The 20,368-nt window shown below is 33.5% G+C and overlaps 2 protein-coding genes across 3 annotated transcripts; one reads left to right on the forward strand and one right to left on the reverse strand.

Moving 5' to 3' along the window:
• Positions 1 to 3,292: 3,292 nt before the first annotated feature.
• eIF2Bepsilon (eukaryotic translation initiation factor 2B subunit epsilon) lies at positions 3,293 to 6,259 on the forward strand. Its single transcript, XM_018509188.1, has 3 exons — positions 3,293 to 3,360; positions 3,447 to 4,419; positions 4,548 to 6,259. Exons 2-3 carry the CDS (start codon positions 3,730 to 3,732, stop codon positions 5,775 to 5,777), a joined length of 1,920 nt encoding a protein of 639 aa, XP_018364690.1. The 5' UTR covers positions 3,293 to 3,360; positions 3,447 to 3,729; the 3' UTR covers positions 5,778 to 6,259.
• Positions 6,260 to 6,382: 123 nt separating this feature from the next.
• On the reverse strand, positions 6,383 to 19,459 carry LOC108763146 (rabphilin-3A). 2 transcript variants are annotated; one of them, XM_018510512.1, is made up of 11 exons: positions 19,114 to 19,458; positions 15,417 to 15,525; positions 15,021 to 15,198; positions 12,581 to 12,722; positions 11,252 to 11,770; positions 9,662 to 10,218; positions 9,409 to 9,596; positions 8,469 to 8,728; positions 8,247 to 8,393; positions 7,352 to 7,778; positions 6,383 to 6,738 (listed from the first exon to the last, which is right to left on the reverse strand). In XM_018510512.1, exons 3-11 carry the CDS (start codon positions 15,089 to 15,091, stop codon positions 6,611 to 6,613), a joined length of 2,439 nt encoding a protein of 812 aa, XP_018366014.1. In that variant the 5' UTR covers positions 15,092 to 15,198; positions 15,417 to 15,525; positions 19,114 to 19,458; the 3' UTR covers positions 6,383 to 6,610. The 2 variants fall into 2 exon arrangements, with proteins under 2 accessions (XP_018366014.1, XP_018366024.1); XM_018510522.1 differs by lacking the exon at positions 6,383 to 6,738 and having other exon boundaries at positions 7,548 to 7,778; positions 9,676 to 10,218; positions 19,114 to 19,459.
• Between the last annotated feature and the right edge of the window lie 909 nt (positions 19,460 to 20,368).

Here is a 20,368-nt window from a genome sequence, read left to right on the forward strand (position 1 = left end):
GGGTGGTGGAGGGCCTCTTCAGGTTGATTTGTTTTTATTTATTTAAATTTTCTTTGCAAGTTAAATTAAATGTAGTTTGCTTACAATTACAAGAATTCCAACTTTATTCAACGGCTTGCAAATATATTTGATAAAAACAGAACAACTTTTTGAACACTATCAATGATAGTATCAAAATTTGTATTTTAATGTGAAATGATTAGCGAAATAAAATTTGTTAATGATGCTTCTAGTATATCAAATTTGTATTATATTTTGAACAGCATTTATGATTGTATATTGTATTTTAAATTATTATTATTGTAATATTGAATTGTATAAAGAATTTCAATAAAAGATAATATCAAACAAATTGTGTAATATGATTGCTAATTATTGTATTGTATTTCGCTATTTATATTGCAATATGATTAGCAAAATATAATAAAATAATTAGAGACATAAAAATAAAAAATACATTAAAAATATATTCACCTGCAAAAATGGGCTACTAAATTTATTAGTGGCTCGTTTTTTTTTGCGAGTGAGTATTCTTACCAAGAAAAGAGGACTGCCGATAAAATCGGCGGGGGTGGTGGAGGGCCTCTCTAGCACGTTTTTGCTAAATTAAATCTTAAATTTAACGATATGTGATTGAAAAGTTTGAAGTCTATTCGAAGACTATAATTGCTAGTGATTGGTGATTATAGAGATTTTGGAATATATTTACATACTAGTAATTATGTTTGGCAAAAACGGGCTAAAAATTTGCATAAAAAAACGTAATTTGTGTTATCTCAAGTGAAGACAAAAAAAATTTTAAACCAGATCCGGTGACACTGTGAGCCTTAGCGAATTATTAGACGAAGGTAACAAAACGATCTTAATTGTGTTAGTTTGATACTTTTATTTTATTTCTAAAAATTTAATTGTTATCTGTATTGTACTTCAGATTTGAAGAGGAGAGCACTGCAGAAACTGAAAGAGAAAGAACGCGACAAAGTATTGTCGCAAGAAAAGCTAAAGGCAGCCCAAGAATACGTGGCATACGGTTGAATAAAATATGCCGATTTACTACATAATAGAAATCACGAATATGTATTTTCATTTGATAAAATGTTAGAAGATAAAGGCAATACAGCCATTTATTTACTGTATGCCATGCTTTAACTTAACTCGAATTCGTTCTATCGCTAGAACGGCGAACATTGCGAAGGACGAGTTGCGACAGCGCTCACAGGAAGTTCCGATCTCATTAGAGCACGAAAAAGAATAAAAACTGACCAAAGTATTGTTAAAATTTCCTGATGTAATTTTTGGCATTACCAAAGACCTATACTTGAATCTGCTGTGCGAGTTTTGTTACGAGTTCCATGCGCATTTACGGAATTTTATGACAGATATTACTACGTGGGAAAGAATCAGTCTGGCGAAATATTAGGTGTTAAACTTAATTCCTGCCGTTTTTCGTCTCCAAAATTGATTTGTTTCGAAGGGAAGATGAGTGAATACCTTAATCAAAGTAATTTCCTTCATTTTCTACTTTATTGCTAATTAGTAATATTTTATTAATAATACTTTGATTAAGGTATTTCCGAAAAGAAAAATACCGTTTTTTTCAAAGAGGTGTTTAACCCCTTAAACATGAGTTTAGGGCACGTATAAAAAAATGCGTCTCTTAGATTTTCGTGTATAACAACATATTTTATGGAGAATCAAATCGGTTCCGGACGGTTGTGAAACTTCCCTAGTAAGAAATGTTGAATATCAATTAGTAAACATACATTTGTTTTTATGACCTGATTGATCACTTACATATTAGCAGAGAGAAACCTGAGAGCGGCCATCCCGGCCATTTTTCTGTAAAAAAGCTTCTAACTCCTCGTACACTAGCGACACTAACGTCCATTTTCGAGCTGCGGGAACTACGTACCACGTCCATTTTCGAGACCCCCCCGTCTCGCCGATAAAATCGTATCGTCGAAAGTGGACGTGGTACGTAGTTCCCGCAGCTCGAAAATGGACGTTAGTGTCGCTAGTGTACGGGGAGTTAGAAGCATTACAGGAAAAAGGCCGGGATGGCCGCTCTGGGCCTCTCTCAGGTTTCTCTCTGCTACCGACGAGATATTGGCTGCTTTCCTTTTAGGAGACACAGTCGACACAAATCGACACAAGTGTCGTTCTATCTTTGTCACTCTCTGAATATCAAGAAGGATAGAACGACATTTGTGTCGACTTGTGTCGATTTGTGTCATCAAATGGCACGCAGCCATTATTAAAGACCGTCAATCCTAGACAAATTTTCGGCGGTATAAAAAGGACCCCAAGGGCCCGGAGGTAATTCAAGAACGCTGACATTACCGACAATTGATATAAATTTGCTATTGTTAACATAAATATTTGGCTCATGCATTATTAAATTAATGATTTTTTATTACATAAATGTCCCATAAATAAATATACATACTTGTAAAGCTGTAATATCCTATATATTGCAAAAAAATCACAATTTTTTCTCTGCAATTATCATCTTTATTGATAATCAAACTGATGATAACACTGAAATCTCAATTTAAAAAAAAAATCGAGTATTATTGAGTTATAAATGCATAAATACATCTACTAAACTAATAAATCATAATATTAATACAATATTATCAGTTTTTAACTCTTAATCACTTCAATATTCACAAGGACGCGAACTCCCGTGAGGATGTCGGTCTTTAATATAGTATCTCGTCGGTGTCTCTGCTAATAGTTAATATAAATATATTAGGTGTTAAACTTAATTCCTGCCGTTTTTCGTCTCCAAAATTGATTTGTTTCGAAGGGAAGATGAATGAATACCTTAATCAAAATAATTTCCTCCATTTTCTACTTTATTACTAATTAATAATACTTTATTAATAATACTTTGATTAAGGTGTTTCCCTTCGAAACAAATTAATTTTGGAGACGAAAAACGGCAAAAGTTAAGTTTAACACCTAATATTAATTAGAAAAATAGTGAAATCTCCTCGCATCGTTTGTAAAGAATATAGCAAATCGACAATTTGAAACTATAAAAATAATAAAAAATACTAATTTAAAAGTTATCTTATGATAGACGATAACTTACCAGTTATTTAATACATATAAGTAGTTTTGGTCTTTAAGTTCAGAGGTGCTAGTGTCTAATTTTCAATATGGCGACGCCCATGTAACGGATCACGTTTTGTCTCGGTAATCTTAATATAGTATCTATTCAAGACAGTATTGGTCTAAACATTTTTCTCTTTTTAAATATTGTCCTGGCCGAATCAGTTCAATCAGCTCTGATCCGAAAGCTCTGATCTAGCAAGACCGCTCGAGCAGGATGGACGCACGTCTGGCCTGCTTCGGGTATTGCATCATCTCATTAATTTTTTGAAAAGCGTTTTCGGCTTCACAACTGTGCTTTGCATTACACTATTATTTTGACAAGACAGGCCAAGCTCACCTCGTTGGCGAGGGCCCGGGCCAATTATATATAGAAGAAGAAGCTCTGATCCGAAGCAGAGGCTATTTTATACCGAAGAAGATCACTCTTTAAATGTAACAATTTTTCGAGCAATGAAAACTGACAAGTATTGTATATCAGACCAAGTATCCTGTCTAACCACGGTTTCCTCGTAAAACTATTAGAATTAAGAATTCTCACAGTGTTCGTAACAGTCGCCTCTTGACAATTTACTGATCCATACGCCAGTGAATTATTGTGAATACAAGACCATGAATACGAAAATGTGTAAGAAGGACGTTCTACAAGCTGTTATTCTTGCGGATGATTTCACAACAAGATTAAAACCAGCGCAAAATATATTTCCGAGCATTCTAATGCCCGTGATAAATATACCACTTCTAGATTATATGATAGAAACATTGATAAAGTCGAAGATACAAGAGGTATTCCTTTATTGCAGCAGTCACATAGATCAGCTGAAAAAATATACCGACGAAAGGGTTTACAAAGACATTACAATCTCTTTGATTATTTCCGATGGCTGCAGATCACTTGGAGATGCTTTGCGAGATATTGATACAAAAGGATGGATCAGAGGATACTTCATACTGATTCGTGGGAACACCTTTACTAATACAGATCTTAAAACTTTATTCAATATTCATCGATTGAAAGCCGAGAAGGATAAGGGAGCAACTATGACCATGGTATTACGGAACTTTGGTTCCATGAAGGATTCTTATCTCAATGAGGAAGCGTCTCTAGTTGTGTCAGACAAAAGCACTAATAAAATTCTGTATTATACTAAATTGAAGAATAGTGAGAAAAAAGTAAAGCTGGAATTAAACTGGTTTCTTGATCATAATGAAGTAGAAATTAATTCTTGTTACTTGGATACTCATATCTACTTATGTTCGCCATCTGTTTTGCCACTCTTTGCTGATAATTTTGACTTTCAAGTAAGTAAAACAAATTGAATTGCTTTTTGTTTAAAATATCAATAGAATTATTATTAATAATATTAACATAATTATATTTAATTACGTGTAATAAAGAAACAAATAATTTAATGTTCTTATGTTTTTAGACTATGGATGATTTTATTCGAGGAGTATTGATGAATGAGGAGATTTTGGACTCGAGGATTTATTGGCAGCTGTTAAATACAGAGGATTATGCTTTACCAATTACCTCGTGGAAGGCTTATCATATACTTACTCAGGATGTTTTGCGTAGACATAGTTTTCCTCTTACACCAGATGCTGTGCCGTTATTAAAAAACTTTATATGTATGCCGCGGAGTACGTATAAACACGAAACTGCTACTTTTGCTAAAGGTTGTTTATTAGAAAAAGACTGTATTCTTGGATCTAATAGTTCGTTAGGAAATAAAACTAAAGTTGCGAGATCTGTGATCGCAGACAATTGCATCATAGGTAGTAACGTTAATATTGATAATTCTTACGTTTTTTCAAACGTTAGAATCAAAGACAATTGCACTATTAAGAGTAGTATCTTATTTCCGAATTGTATTGTTAGATATCGTAGCCAAATAGATGGATGTATATTGTGTTCTGGAGTTGACATTGCTGCTCGCAGTCAATACATCGATACTATTATCGAATCTACATCTTCTAGTATATCTGAGATCAAAATGTCGGATCTCGAGGCTGAGGATGGATTTTTGTACTTTAAAAATGCTGAAGTAATTGATTGTGACGACTGCTCCACAGAATCGTCTAGTAACGAAGAAGTTCTAGAATATGATTCTCAAATTCCAGATGACACGAATATGTTCTTGTCTGAAGTTATCGATAGTCTATTACGTGGTTATCAGGATAAGCTCAATTGCGAGAATTTAATTTTAGAAATAAACTCGTCCAGGTATGCGTACAACGTCACCATCCGCGAGGTGACATATAACGTCATCAAAGCGATTCTCAGTCTGCCATTACACTATCTTTCTGAAACGAAGACTGCCGTTACTAATCAGAATTATCAAAAGAATTTGAAAATTATGATAACTTATTTTAACACTATTATTCAGAATTACATTAAGAATGAAAACGCGCAGGAAGATTGTTTGCGTGCTATAGAAGACGTTGTCAATACAACCGACGAGTTACTGCCGTACGCGCAACACCTGTTGCATCAATTTTACGATCGCGATATACTATCTGAAGAAAAGATTTTAGAATGGTATGAATCTACTGACGAAAATGCGGATGCGCAACATACAAAAGTAAAGAATGCCGTTCAGCCATTCATTAAATGGCTGCGAGAGGCAGAAGAAGATTCTTCTGGGAGTGATAATTAAACTTTTTCTATTAAAAAGATTGTTACTTAAGGTAAAATATGTTTCTATAAATGTAAGAGGATATATATATATATATATATAGGAGTGTCTCCGTATAAATAGCTATTAAATTAAACGGTGATCATTTAGAAAAATTATTTATGTTAGAGAACGGAGAGATGTGTGCATTTTTATACAATAAAATAAATATTTCGATATAATAAAAGTTGTAGCGTTCGTTCTAACGAATACAACGATGTACGATATAACAAAATCTTTTTACAAATTATATAAATTATTATCGGTTTAAAGTTTTGCGGACGACTACTACTTTTTCAATTTCGGTCTTGCGGTGTGACCAACTTATAGCTCCCGCATTGATGATTGACTACATATATGATCAGATGATATGTAACACGTCGATCAACATAGATAATTTTTCTTAGTGTTCGCAGTGCTTACAACAGAGTTTAGTTAGAATCGTTTAATTTAATATATTTATTGTGGGGATTCTATGTATATATATATGTATATGTGTGTGTATTTACATATATATGTATATATATATATGTGTATACATTTGTAATAAAATATGTGAATATATTGTTAACAAATTATGACAAAATGACACTGTTCTCAACTTCTTTATTTTCGTATTTCAACCTTTTAATGCTTTATAATACTTAATCTTTGAGCAACGATAAATTACACGCATAAAGTGGTAACACGCGCGCCAAGTATATTATACGCGTATGCGTATGTACATCCGTGTAAGTGTATATGACACGTGGATAAAGCCCGCATGGTTTGTGTATTTAATCTTGACCTACTTTCCGATTATTGAAACAGAATTATCATTCCATTGGTACGTCCATCTCCGCGAGATTGTGCCATGCCAAATGTCGATGATCCGGGAATTTGATCGCGTCTATCCAATGTCGAAGACGTGCCCCTTTGCTACCGCAACCTAACATAAGGCCGCCTGTAAATTGTATAAATGTATAAATATAAGTATTATCTGTATATAGGTCGGATAATAGATGTTAAACTTTAATTATAGGAACTGACAACTTTGGAATTATAATTATTCTGGTTCTCTCAGTAATCATAATTGTAATAATGAACGAAAAAACCGCTATTCTTTATTTATTTGAGATAGAGAAGATAACGTAACTTTTCTGAAAGATAGATGATAAGCAATGTTTATATCTTTAAGTAAATAAGTCACATAAATAAATGACAGAAAAAAACAAATTCTTTTCAATCTTAATTTCTAGTTATGATTCTAAAAATGGATACGATTATATAAAAACTATTTATTTATATATTAATTAAATTAAATTTTACTGTTTTATCACAGTTAATTTATTTGGTTCAAATAGAATACGAGAGATTTCGGATATACCTTTTAGCAAGGGCGTACCTAGCGAATGTGCAACACACGTTACATATATGTAGGGGCGGTAAAATTATTTTTGCACATGGATTGCCAACTTTTTTTGTACGCCTCTGCCTTTTAAGATCGTAAATTCTTAACATCCGCTCAGAAATTAAAAAAAAAAGATATGGAATGATGTGATTAATATTCGCAGTACCCAGATAGTCGTTACTCTTGCCGAAGTCCTTGTCCCACACGGTCAGGCATAGTGTCAACTTCATTAATTCTGTCAAACGAGTCGCGAAAACGAACTCTTCGTTCCACTCTGGATTCAATGTCTTCCTCTTGATGCTCGTAGTCTGCGAGCCGCGGCCGGCCGTCTTCTTCCCGGTCAGCTTTTTGGCAGTAGCGCGAGCGGCCGAATAATCTAGGAACCGTTGCTGCCGATGATTGTCGGTCGCATCCTCGACGAGCGCCAGTTTGACAAATGGGTCAGAAAACCCGTTGCTGTCCATGGGCAAGAGATTCGTAGCACGGTGCACGGTAACCAGCAGCGCACGTCGACGCGTGCAATAGCTCAGGCTTATCTGGATCTGTCCGCGACCGCTTGAACACATACCCCAGGTTTCCTCTTCGTTGTCTACCTACAATAGAATAATTGTTACTGCAATATGTCGATAAAAATATTTATTTCATGTAACATTCTTGAGGCTTCCACGGGTGCTTTCTGTATAAAGGTTATGCTTTACGTTTCGTGAACCTTGCAGTCCATTTCATCAGGGCGAGGGGCAGCCTGATACAGTATTATCAAACGTTGGCATCTCAAGAATGGATCTGGACACGGAGGAAACCCGCGAAACGCATAACATTTATTTCATGTTTTATTATTATACATTTTATCCCATACAAATTAATTGTATAAACTTATTTTATGAATAATTAATATTTATTTTAAATGAAAGAATATTCTTATCTTTGTTTGCATTTTTGTACTGAATATAAAATACTGAATATAAAAAGTTAAATTTATTATAAATTTATTATATAGTACGAATTAAATTAAAAATTTGACAGGTTTAATTATATAAAGCATACTTCTGTATTCAACATACTGGATAATGAGCTTGCAGAGATGTTTTGTAATGTTTCGTTTGATATGGTAGCAATTCGTGTAGGGGAAATCTCGCCTCTCCCAGGAAGTCTTGGCCCGAGGGATCGTCCTGGATGATTAGGATGTGCAACGCCTTGCCGGTCGAGATCTAACATGAGAAATTTCTAGCATGTAGTTATTTGCGGTCGGATCGATATCCATGAGTTATAGTATTGACTTTTACATCGGTTTCCGTTGTTCCGTAGAAATTCACCGTCTCGTTGAATTCGGGATCGCGTGTCTTGTGTACCGTCTTTGTTCGTAGTCGTCTGCTCGTCGATGCTTTCCCGACGGGCAGTATATTCAGTTTGCAAAAGGGATCGGTGAGACCTTGGATATCCATGGGTCTTAGACGACGTGCACGTTCCACTTTGCATTGGAGGCACTGATCTGCCGGGTCGTATCGCAAGGAGACTTCGAGAGTCCCATAATCTTGTCCCGTTTCTGTTCCATATTTTGGTAATTTAGTATGTTTGATTTTCTTCAAATTAGATTAAACTGCAAAATTATTGCTTCTTTATTGCCGTACTTCTTTGATGGTCTTTTCTTTACTTTTTCTCATTAAATTTTGGATATCATTTTTGTTAATGTTTCAAATTTCAACGATGCCTTTTTATGCGAACTTCACAAACATGAAATTAATTTAATTTTTTGTTATTTGTATATATTTCTTAGTTTATTAAAACTCCTTTTTAATTATCATAATGTTAATTAATTATTTATGTCTGTAGATTCTTGTTAAAACAAATTTCAATATTTAATGAGGAATATCATGTATTCTAAAAATGTATTTCTTCTTTTTTTGTTTAATCATATAATATTTTATTTAAGTCAAGAAAAAAAATTAACGGTTAATAAAAAAAATTTTATGTGAAAACGAGAATTACTTTAATCAGAAAATGTATTTTTAAATTATGAATGACGATCAGTTTTATTCTCGTAAGAGAAAGATCTTATTTTCAATCAAAGGTATTTAATAATAGACCCGCTTCGACTAAAAATAGGATTCTTTTTCTTATAATTTAATTTATTTTTCTCGATCTATTTTCCACTTGTAATTTTATTCTGTTTAATAATTCTGTAATTTCTTTTATCGCTTCTAATTGTAAGACGTTTTTATTGACCTCGTGGATATTCCGGAGTTCTTTGCATCTTGCCTTGACTGTTGCTGCGAGTGCTGGAGGAGCTGTTCTGGCCCGAGCAGGACTTGCTCGCATCCCGTTCCGCATTCCTCTCTTGGAGAATCTTTCCCATAGTCTGGAACTGTTCGACTGGTGTAGTCGGTGTCGTCGCTATCGTGGGCGCTTTCAGTCTGTGGGATGGCGATTCTTGCATAAGTTCAAACCTCCACCCCGTTCGTTATCATCCTTACCTTACCTGAGAGATTGTACCTGAGAGCCCTTCGACCGGTCTAATGATGTGGAAGCATCTTTGCGAGTCTCCTCGGTGTCTTCTTCCTCGTCATCGTCCGCCTCATTAGCCTTCTCGTCGTCTACGAAAATATCTTCGAAGGATACGCGTTGCTCCACCTGCAATTCGTTCGGGCTTTTGCCGCTTGCCTTTGAGCGAGGGGTGCTGATTGAGCCCGTGGGCGAAAGTCGGCTGCATTGAGACGCGATCGAAAGGCAGGACTTGTCCAATCTATCGGAACTTGCGTCTTCGCGATAGTTCGAAGATGACAGACCGTTTGGCCTTCCTCGAGGACTTTTCGGTGATGAAGTACTAGTTCCAGGACTCGAAATTGTCAACTTGGTAGGGGTGCTTTCACGATTGCTTGATAGATTTGTAGGAGAATGACCGCGGGCTACTGCGAGTCGTCGTGTTACATCATCGTCGGATGAGGAATCCTGAGCATCGGTTGAGTCCACCGATCTGCATGGACCACCTATCGTCCATGTCGACGTTCTATGACCAGGTCGACACCATCCTCGTTCCTATGTAAAAATTTATACTATTGTATCTTATATAATTATAAGGAAAAACTGTCTTTTATTTTCTATCTCTATTAATGACAATAATAATCATAATAAACTTGGTTTTACTGCTATCAGTTTTAAAAAAATATATATCTCAATATATATACACACATATACATGTATATATATATGTATATATATACATATATATATACATTATAAGAAATATATTATAATGACACTTACACTTTAAAGTATGTAATAGGATTAAATATATAATCACTAAATTTCAATATAATCTCCTTTGTTGATATACATATATGTCTTTATATGTACATCAGCAGAGGAAATTATTGAAATTCGATTGTCATATATTCTTCAATTCTATTCTACCACATGCTTTAAAATGTAAGTGTCATTGCAATGTGTTTCACTATTTCGGTTGTTGTATCTGCAATGACAGTATACAATGATTTGATTTGATTTAATAGATACATAGATAGGAGTTAAATCTAGATTAATTTTCTAATTATTTTTATTATTTTTAAACTAGATTTGGTTATCTTAAATCAGTTCTAACTTGAACATGCAACTTTTAAAGATATCGTAAAAAAATGTAAAAAGACGCTTTAATCTTACTAGTTAGTAATTTTTAATTTTTTTAGACAAGAAAAGGGTAAAAATATTTTTAACATGGAATTTCTAAAAAAACATTTTCAAAATATAGATAACGAGATAGATATAGATAACGAGAGAAGAATTACGTAATTGAATCACTGTAGATTTAATTATATAATTTTCCAGCTTTTATAAAGGGAGTTATTCGTGGAATTTCGTTTTATGAATTTAATTAAAAAATGCGGGATTTTTCTCTCATTAAAAATAAATTATATCCTTTTTTAACGAGAAGCAATTTTTAGCACGAAGAAACAAAAAGTAATTAAAATATTTTTTCGGATGCTGCAATTGATTTAAATATATTATCGGATTTAGGATTAGTATAGTGATGTAAAAATCTTTCGAACTTTTATCTTCGCATTCCTCCACGTACTTTCTTTTCCGGTAGAATATACTTCGGCATGCCTTTGAAGAACCAAGCACCACTTTTCTTCCACATTTCTCTAGTCTCGGCGCAAATTCGGCAGAGAAATTGCTTTTGCGCATTACCATGGGATCTTTGTACGATTCTTTGAACGCCTGTTCTTTCCTGAGCAAATCTCATGACGCGTAACGAACCGCGCGGTGAAATAGTTTCATCATTTCCGTCATCGTTTCCTTTCGATGGATTAAGTCTAGTGGCCTCGATGCCGCATTTCTGGCAGATGTACTTGCGGCAATCCTTGCAGAGATTTGCGCTCGCCCCTAATACCGTGCCGAACTTTTCGCCGCAAAGTGCGCACGAACAGACACATCGAGCTCCACCGGAACATCGACGTCCACAGCTGCGTCTCTCGTTTGACCTGGTCGATGTTACGATGCACACGTTTCGTTTCATGTTCTCCAGCCTCTCAACGAGTCTACCGACTCGCTCCTGTTCCGACAGATCCAGAGCCTCGGCCCTTTGTATCACCTGTGAAAAATTGCTTCGACATTGAAATCGATTTAATTTCGATAAGATTATGGTTAAAAAACACATCAACTTTCTTGAGAACATAAAAATTAACTTTATTTTATTAATTTTATAATTTATTTATATTTAAGTTTTTAAAAAATTGTATTGTGTCATTATCGAATTAAAGTTTCTGAATTTTCTCTTTGCTGTAAATACTGTAAAATATTGTATTGTTACGAGTAAACCGATTTAAATGCATTTTTCTGTGTCTATGTAATATGAAAACTCGAATACATCGAAATGATACTTTTTTAATAAATAAATTTTAGTTTGAAATTTAATTTAATCTTTCTCAAAGAAGATGGAAGGATAAAAGTTGCATAATTAAGTGAGTCAAATGAAGTGTGGTTATATTGTAAGGGATACTTCTGTCTACAGGAAAAAGAGCTTCGAAATTATTCAATACTTATGTAAATAACTTAGAAACTATATATAGGTATTCTTGAACATGTGTGTTAAATATACTGCGTGTGATGTGTGTATTCTGTACGTAATCTTGTTTGAGGTTAAATATGAATGTGAGTCATATGGTTTCATTATTAATTACTCCAAATGTTGTACAAGGACAATTTGAATGTTTTAATCCCGCAAGAAATAAAAATAGACGTAACTATTTTTTTTAAATAACGTGATATTTTTCCACATTGTGAAAAAATACACGTGTATAGTCTCACTAGAGAAAATCCTAATATTATTTTTTTATATTGAAATTTAATAATAAAAAATTGGAAGGAAGGCTGAAATGAATTGCTGCAGTGTGGGATTTACCTGGATAATAGCTTTTCGTTCATCATCAGTGAGCAAATAAGATTGTCCGCAACGATTGGAATTGTTCGTGTAGGAATTTGGATATTGTCCCCATCCATGAGATTCGAAAGATCCCGTTTTTACAGACCATCCTGTTCGCAATCTGTGTGCCAGATTTAAGCACAATTTACTATGATGTATTTTATTAAAAAAATTTCTAATTTATTTGTAAAAAGATAATAACGAAGGTATTTCGTTAATTTTTATGAGCGTATTCTTTAAAATAAAATTTAATCGTAAAACAAGCGTCCATATAAAGAATTAAATAAAAAAATATTAGATATTATCATTGATTTTATAAAAAAAAAGAGTTTTGGATATATTCATAGACAAACATAAAAGATTTGTTATTTTTTATAAATGCTTTTTTTAGATATTAAAACTATTCATTGAAACAAATTATCTAGGTATTTGATTTTTGAGCGAATATCGGCAAAACTCTAAAATATACTCAAAAGTATTTCAGATAAAAGTTATATACTTTAATTTAATATTTTTTTTTTTATAACTGCATATACAAGATTTTTCAAAATTGTGTATTTTTTAACGTATTCCTATTCTTATTTTTGCGAATATTAAAATTATAAAAATAAAGATTGAAAAGTGTTTTACATCAAATTTATGTATAAAAATATTATGTTGTAAAATCACATTTTTAAAGAAATAAACTATAAATATTATGTGTATCACATATTATAATACAAGATAACAATAAAGGCAGATTATTCGTCATTGCACGCGCGTATAATATGCAATATGTGCAATATGATAATTTGTAATTGATTTTTATTTATGTTTTCTAATCTGTGTATGATATTATTTTAAAAAATTTGAAGAAAATTTTATTAACAGAATTATTTCTTTCAGTTTTGCAAAGTTGGTTATACTAAATATAAATAAAAACTTATTTTCAAAGGGACCTTATTAATATCTATAAAAATATTAATAGCTGATAATATATAAAGAAAATGTAGTTGTAACAAAAAATATATAAAATCTACTAATATTAAATAATTAAATTCGAGACTGAGAATTTCATAAAATGAAAATATTAGCATACCGAACTAATTAAAAAAACTACGATCGTTTATTAAAGAAATTTAAATCTTTAAATTATGATTCTCCAAAAAATCCTCTTCAAACAGGGCTTTTATAATAAATGATTTTGTGAACATAATTTAAAATGAAATTACTGTCTGCTTATGAAGAGAATCTCATCATTTCACTCCTTTGGAAAAACGTGGAAAACTCTGAGTGATGCTTGAAAACAACATTGAGCTTGAAAAAATAAACTTGAAAATGTTCGAAATTTAATCTAAACGTTTCATATGGATATTTAGAAAGACAAAAAGAAAAAGTGTTTTTTAAAGCACTTCTTTAGCGTGAATTGGAAAAGCAAGACAATCATATTATATGAATATGATATAATTGGAGCAATACTATAATATATATTAAAGACAAAATATTGCAAAAGCAGAACATCAATTTATGCTTATTTATTTTATATTTCTATTTTAAATCTTAATTAATTTTATGCTCTTGTTCAATTATTTTTAATATTATGTCGAAGAGAGATTCGGCATTTCTTTTTTAATGTATATCGAATATTGTTGGACGTATATTTTTGAATAAAAATTGTATTCTATTATATATAAACAATTCTTTATAACATTTTGCAGTATATTGCATATTATGCAATTACAAATATTTATCTTGATTGTTATTTTGTGTCACATATACGCAGTTATATTATGATGCTGAAAATGTTGCTGTATCGTGCAGTACATATGGCCGCGATACATATTGCACGATATTTACAGCATATTACTAAAAAATGTAATATTTTTATATGTATAAATTTGGTGATACTTAAAAAATGCTTTTAATTTCTGTCTGTAAACAAATTTTCTAATTTACTTGTAAAAAGATAACAACGAAGATATTTCGTTAATTTTTATGAGCGTAGTCTTTAAAATAAAATTTATTAAAATCTATTAATAAATTTTTACATTTACAAAGATAATAATGAGAATAGAGTTACATTGAAAATCATAACACTCCAAAAACTATGATATTAAATTGTATTAAATATCATAAAACATTTATCTAATTGTAAAACGTTTCTTTATATTGCTTTATAGTTTCAATAACATTCGTTAAAAATCAAATATGTCGAGATAACTTTAAAACATTGTTTCGAATTGATATCAAAGCATTTATAAGAGAGTATATCTTTTATTTTCAAATGTTCTATAATCTATTTGAAGTCCACTTAACTCTCTCGTAAGAAGATATTTCTATACGTTTTTTCATTATCTAAATATAGGGAAATAGTTTCAGTTTGTGTTATTATTTGAACATTGATATTTTACTTTAGCTGCAAATTACTGTTAAAACTCACTTTGCTCGCAATGCCAATTGTCGATCATTCGGGCAAACCCATCTACCACTTCGTGTTATTGATTCATTCATTTTGCTGCAAGTTATTTTGTCTGCAACGCACTTTTTTGCTCCTCTTTCTTTTTCTTTTCTTTTTTCTTTCTCTCTTCTTTTCTTTTCTTCGCGTAGGGTCAGTCTATCTGTAACAATAAACATATATATGCAATCTATTAATATATAAATGTCATTTACTTATTGCTCGTTACATGCTTATGTATATTCGCTGTTTACATTCAATATCTATATTTATATATTTATATAAAAGTTTGCATTTGATATTTGCTTTATGCCACACTGTAGAAAGATATAAGAATTACAATTTTAATTTGAATAGAATTGGAAAATTAGAATCACTAACCTCTTTAATTTGATTAATATATCGTTTGTAAAAAAGTACCACAGCATCCAGAAGCCACATGAAAACCGTTTTCCCCGAGGCTAATTGAACTAGCACTTAGCGGGTTCCACTGTAAGATTGTTTCTTTTATAAACTTAATTTAGATCTCGAATAAGAGTGTACAAAACTAAAGAGTAATTTGCACGTGTACATTTCATAACAATATTTTTTTTTAATTTTATATTATAGCATTAATATTAAGTTTATATACTTGACAACATATATTAATATTATAAAAATTGAAAATGTAAATAAAAATACTATTATAAAATATATATATTTTATATGTTATATATGTAAAATATACATATATATCTCATTTTATAATTGTACAAAATATTTGATAATTTCAATACATGATTTAATTTAATTTAAATACTTTTTACTGTAACACGCAATTTGTATTTGTTAATAGAATTTAATAAAAGTGTTTAAGAAAAGTAGATGTTAAATAGAGAAATTTGCGAACAGATATTAGTTTTCAGATGAGATCTTTTTCTTCTTTGAAATTTAAGTGTTTTCTTCTTTTTGTGTCAGTTATAACACAACATCACACCTTCCTTGTAAATATATTAATAAGCAAATCATAAATACAGCATAATATAGAAATACAGCATAATACAGCATAATATAGTACATATAGCATAAATAATATAGAAATTTGCATTGAAATAAATTTAATAATGTTGTTTACGTATATCATTTCCCTATGGATATTTTTGCAATTAAAGAGAAATTTCAAAATTATGCTACTGTAATGCAATCCGGTTCAGCAATTCTGTCTAATCACGTCATTTCCGAATATTAATGTGCCGAGTTTGTGCGCGCGTATCGACATATATGACGTGAATTATTATCTTTCTCCCCTCCCGGCTAGTGACATCCAGTTGTAAAGGATTTTTCTCTGGGCGTAGGATGCCGCACCGCCCACGTTCTCTCATTTATTTTCTTGTTCAGTATACGGTGTAATCCCTGTGTTCTCTATACTGGAAATCGGGAAATTAGAAATATTCGAGGAACGATAACGGGAATGCACGACGAGATGCGTGCTTTGAGTCGTACAGGAAATCTGGTATCGCCTATCACAAACGTGGTTTCGAAATATGTTTCCGCACAGTGATATTATCGCACTTCAATGATAGCTTTTACAAGCGAGATGCTTGAATTGTCGCATATTCGCCATCTAAAATGAAGGAAACGATGCAGCGATGTATGGTATTCATACGAGCTGTTTGATGGAACAGTAGCACGATACGATTATATGATGAAATTCTCATTTTGTGAAAAGAGGAATTACTGAGAGTGAATCATAGAGTAAATCGTACAATTGGAAAAAGACCAGTTGTTTTATATTTTACTCTTCATTTCTGACTTTCATATAAAATTATCTCACATAAAAGATTTTAAGTTCTTTTATGCAAGGTATATTTTACGAAAACTAGTATAAAATTGAAATTTTGTTTTTCTTAGTTTACATGCACGATTTATTCATCCAATGGCTTGTTGCAACATTATTGACGTATCTCGACATTATATTGGCTTTTAAACGAGAATTATTTGAGTTATGGCATGTGAGAAATATGTGAGAACGAAGTTAATAATGTGTAGCATTATATTTCTCAAGGTAACGCGACTATAACAAGAAAAATAAGAGGCTACGAACTTTGTTTCTTCAACTTACAAAGTACATAAATCAATGGTTGTGCTTCTCAACCCGGCCTACTTGTGGTATATTTCGACATATAACATAGCATTTTGATACGAGCTTTCAAATAGCTTTTATCACAGCATTAGTCTCGTTTTATGATATATTACAACCTTGGTAAATATCATATCACGATTTTATGTCGTTTGAATGAAATTCTTTTCATATTTATATTACGCTTTATGCACGTGATGTGGACAGTCTATTGCTAATAAATTTCAAAAATATACGATTAGTATCCTTGACCTGAGTACAGCTTAAATGTGTATCCATCTGTTGTATGTCAAATTATTTTCATAACGTTGCTGGATTATTTTATGTGAAATAATATATTATATATGTTATACATAAAATTAAAGCCGTTGTCATTTCAAAGCATTACATTTCAAACAATGTAGCCAGTAGAAATAGAAATCTAAAACTTTATGTGTTAAATGGAGGATTTATTCTTTAAAGGTGTGTAAATTAAAAGTGTATACCAGAAAAGAAAACGATGATAATGGAAAAAGGATCGAGAATCAAGACTCCTTATGCTATATATAGATTTAAATGTCTCGTCTTTTCTCACCTATATATAAAGCTTGTCTATATATATAAATTAGAACGTACGCACGCATTAACAAATGCAAGTCTGCAGGATGCAAGTTCCCCGCAGAAAATTCAATAAACTCGCCGCGTCGTCTTGCTATCTGCTGCCATTGTTCATCGCGCGTTACTCGCTATCATATGGTTCACTGCGGTAAAGAGAACAAAGGAACTTTCAACGAAAGTAGCTATATTTGCCCTGTAGAATCGATACTCCCATGGTGCATACCTCGCAGCTCTCTCTCTCTCTCTCTCTCTCTCTCTCTCTCTCTCTCGTAAGTACTTTACACTTTTCTTATTACGGCGATGTGTATGCGCTGCGCCATGAGAGTGTGTCGCGTTAAAAAAAAACAAAGCTATTGGAAAATACAGTTCAAAGAGCGCATCGACACGTGGTGTAAGAAGAAAGGAGACAGATAGATAGACAGACAGACAGACAGACAGAGAGAGAGAGAGAGAGAGAGAGAGAGAGAGAGAGAGAGAGAGAGAGACATATATTGTACACTGATTAAAGTTCGGTGATTGATGAAGCTTTCCTTTGAATGCTCGACTTTCTGACTTCTGGCTGTCTGCTGCGTGGCAGGTCTCTTTTCACTCCGTGAAAAAAAGAATCAAATTGTGTGCGATTGCGTTGATGTCGACAATCAATCGATGAAAATACGCTCGTATCGGTATTGTGTATATATGTACTGTTCGGATCGAACGCGTATAATTACGGGCAGGCTTATTAATAACGAAAACAACCGCAGCTTTCCCCGTAACTTTCCACCCGTCATGCACAAGCTTTGTAATTAAGTAATTTAATCCGCTCGATTAAACTGCTGCGCACATAAATTATGTTTGCACAGCACGATATTTTGCCATGAATTTTTTTTTTCGAGGGGTATATCGCGCTAAATCGATCGAGGGATGATTCGGCATTTACATAAATGTGTTTTTGGCGTTTATCAATCAAGAGCGTAGGTAAATATGTTTTGGTGGTTTATCGATAACGTATCAATGTTTGTTGGGTTACAAGAATAACGAGAGCTAATATTCCATATGTTCAAACATATGCATCTATGCTCACGTTTCTTACATTTAAATATCAAAAATTAGAATTCTGTTAAGACTAATAGAGAGAGAGAGAGAGAGAGAGAGAGAGAGAGAAACATGTTCTAACATTCTTCAAGAATATCAGAAATGAATGAATCACGAGATTCTCCAGGCTATATTCATTGTAATCACACATTTAACGTGAAATGTATAACTAGTATACATCAACGCAATATTAATACGATTGAACGTTAAGGATTTGGTTGCTCGATCGACGAGATACGCAAATACGGTAGAGAGGGGAAAAAAAGGAGTAAAGGACCGTGGACTCACGTCATAATTCGCCGCTTGCAACAGGCTGCAGCTGGTCACGTCGACGCGCACGCGTGCGGTCAGTTGCTTTGGTAGTTCGTGCTCTTCGGCAATTAATTGTCGCGTTAATTACACGCTAAGTACACGCTGCCGGCGCCGTGTTTCTAATTCCTCTTAGATAGCACTCAACAATCGCACAAGTAGTCGCTAGGGACCGGTGTTGAGCTGCCGTGGTGTCGACCAGTCGACAAGTGGGTGCTGACCGGGTGCTGCTGCTGCTGCTGCCGCTACTACTACTACTAGTATTGCTACTGCTGAGTGCTGCTGGCCTGTGGTATATGGTTGCCACTACCTCAGTAACTGACTCGCGCGCACGACTCCACTCGGCATCGGTGGCGGCATGGGATGCGGGGAAACGAGCATCGGAGGGTGGAAGGTCGGCTTGGGTGGAAGGGTGCGAGAGCTCTCCCCTCAAACCCGCACGATCTGCAGGGATGTATCAAACCGTACGTCAAGCATACAAAGAAAGGAGGGATGCGGAAGAGAAGGCGGCGAAAGAGGGTGGTCACAGGTGAAAGGCGTACGGAGGGGGCGGTGAAGGGTGAAGAAAAAAGAGAGGGCTAATATAAAGAGAGGGATCAGGCGCAACAGGCGCGGACATAGATAAAACGCGAACGGAGGCATATGTTCCCTCGTCGTCATCGTCGTTGTCGTCGGCACTCTACTATAAACTGAAACTATCCCGCGCGTGTACTCACTTTTTAGCGTATCAGCCATGGCTAGATAATCGTGCAAATTGAACGGCGCGTGGCGGTCAAGAAGTAGGACATTCCGCAATGAATACGACGGCGGTCTTTATACAGAACGCTATACCGCGAAGCTGGGTTAGTAATTTTGTTAAAACGCTATGGTACACACATCTCGCGCAAAAGAATACGCTTGCAAGAAAAATACTGTTAAAGTCGCTACGAATAAGATATATACTTATTTATCGGGAGGATACGTAACTGATTACACATCGATAGATTATTTTTAATTATCATCGGAGTCTACAGCCTGTTGATTAAGCTTCTATTTCTGAATTTAGGGATCTCTCTCTCTCTCTCTCTCTCTCTCTCTCTCTCTCTCTCTTATTTTCGTTCTCTTTCTCGCTCGCTCTGGGAACTGACGTAACTGTGTCGAATGACGGAATGAAATATAAAGCGGATATCTCATACGTCACGCCATACTAGGTAAACCTCACAATTGCATCATTGTGCGTGTGTGTTGCTCGTAA

Source organism: Trachymyrmex cornetzi, unplaced genomic scaffold (genome assembly GCF_001594075.2).
Source record: "Trachymyrmex cornetzi isolate Tcor2-1 unplaced genomic scaffold, Tcor1.1 scaffold11, whole genome shotgun sequence".
In the NCBI taxonomy this organism is placed as follows: Eukaryota; Metazoa; Arthropoda; class Insecta; order Hymenoptera; family Formicidae; genus Trachymyrmex; species Trachymyrmex cornetzi.

Bases quoted from the DNA above. Each gene is read 5' to 3' on its own strand.
- LOC108763146 (XM_018510512.1), bottom strand. From the start codon at position 15,091: ATGAATGAATCAATAACACGAAGTGGTAGATGGGTTTGCCCGAATGAT. The intron at 10,219-11,251 runs GTACGTGGAGGA...ATTTTTACATAG, and splicing joins ATATTCTACCGGAAAAGAAA to GAACGAGGATGGTGTCGACC. The intron at 8,729-9,408 runs GTCAATAAAAAC...AATATGGAACAG, and splicing joins AACTCCGGAATATCCACGAG to AAACGGGACAAGATTATGGG.
- eIF2Bepsilon (XM_018509188.1), top strand. From the start codon at position 3,730: ATGAATACGAAAATGTGTAAGAAGGACGTTCTACAAGCTGTTATTCTT. The intron at 4,420-4,547 runs GTAAGTAAAACA...TTATGTTTTTAG, and splicing joins CTGATAATTTTGACTTTCAA to ACTATGGATGATTTTATTCG.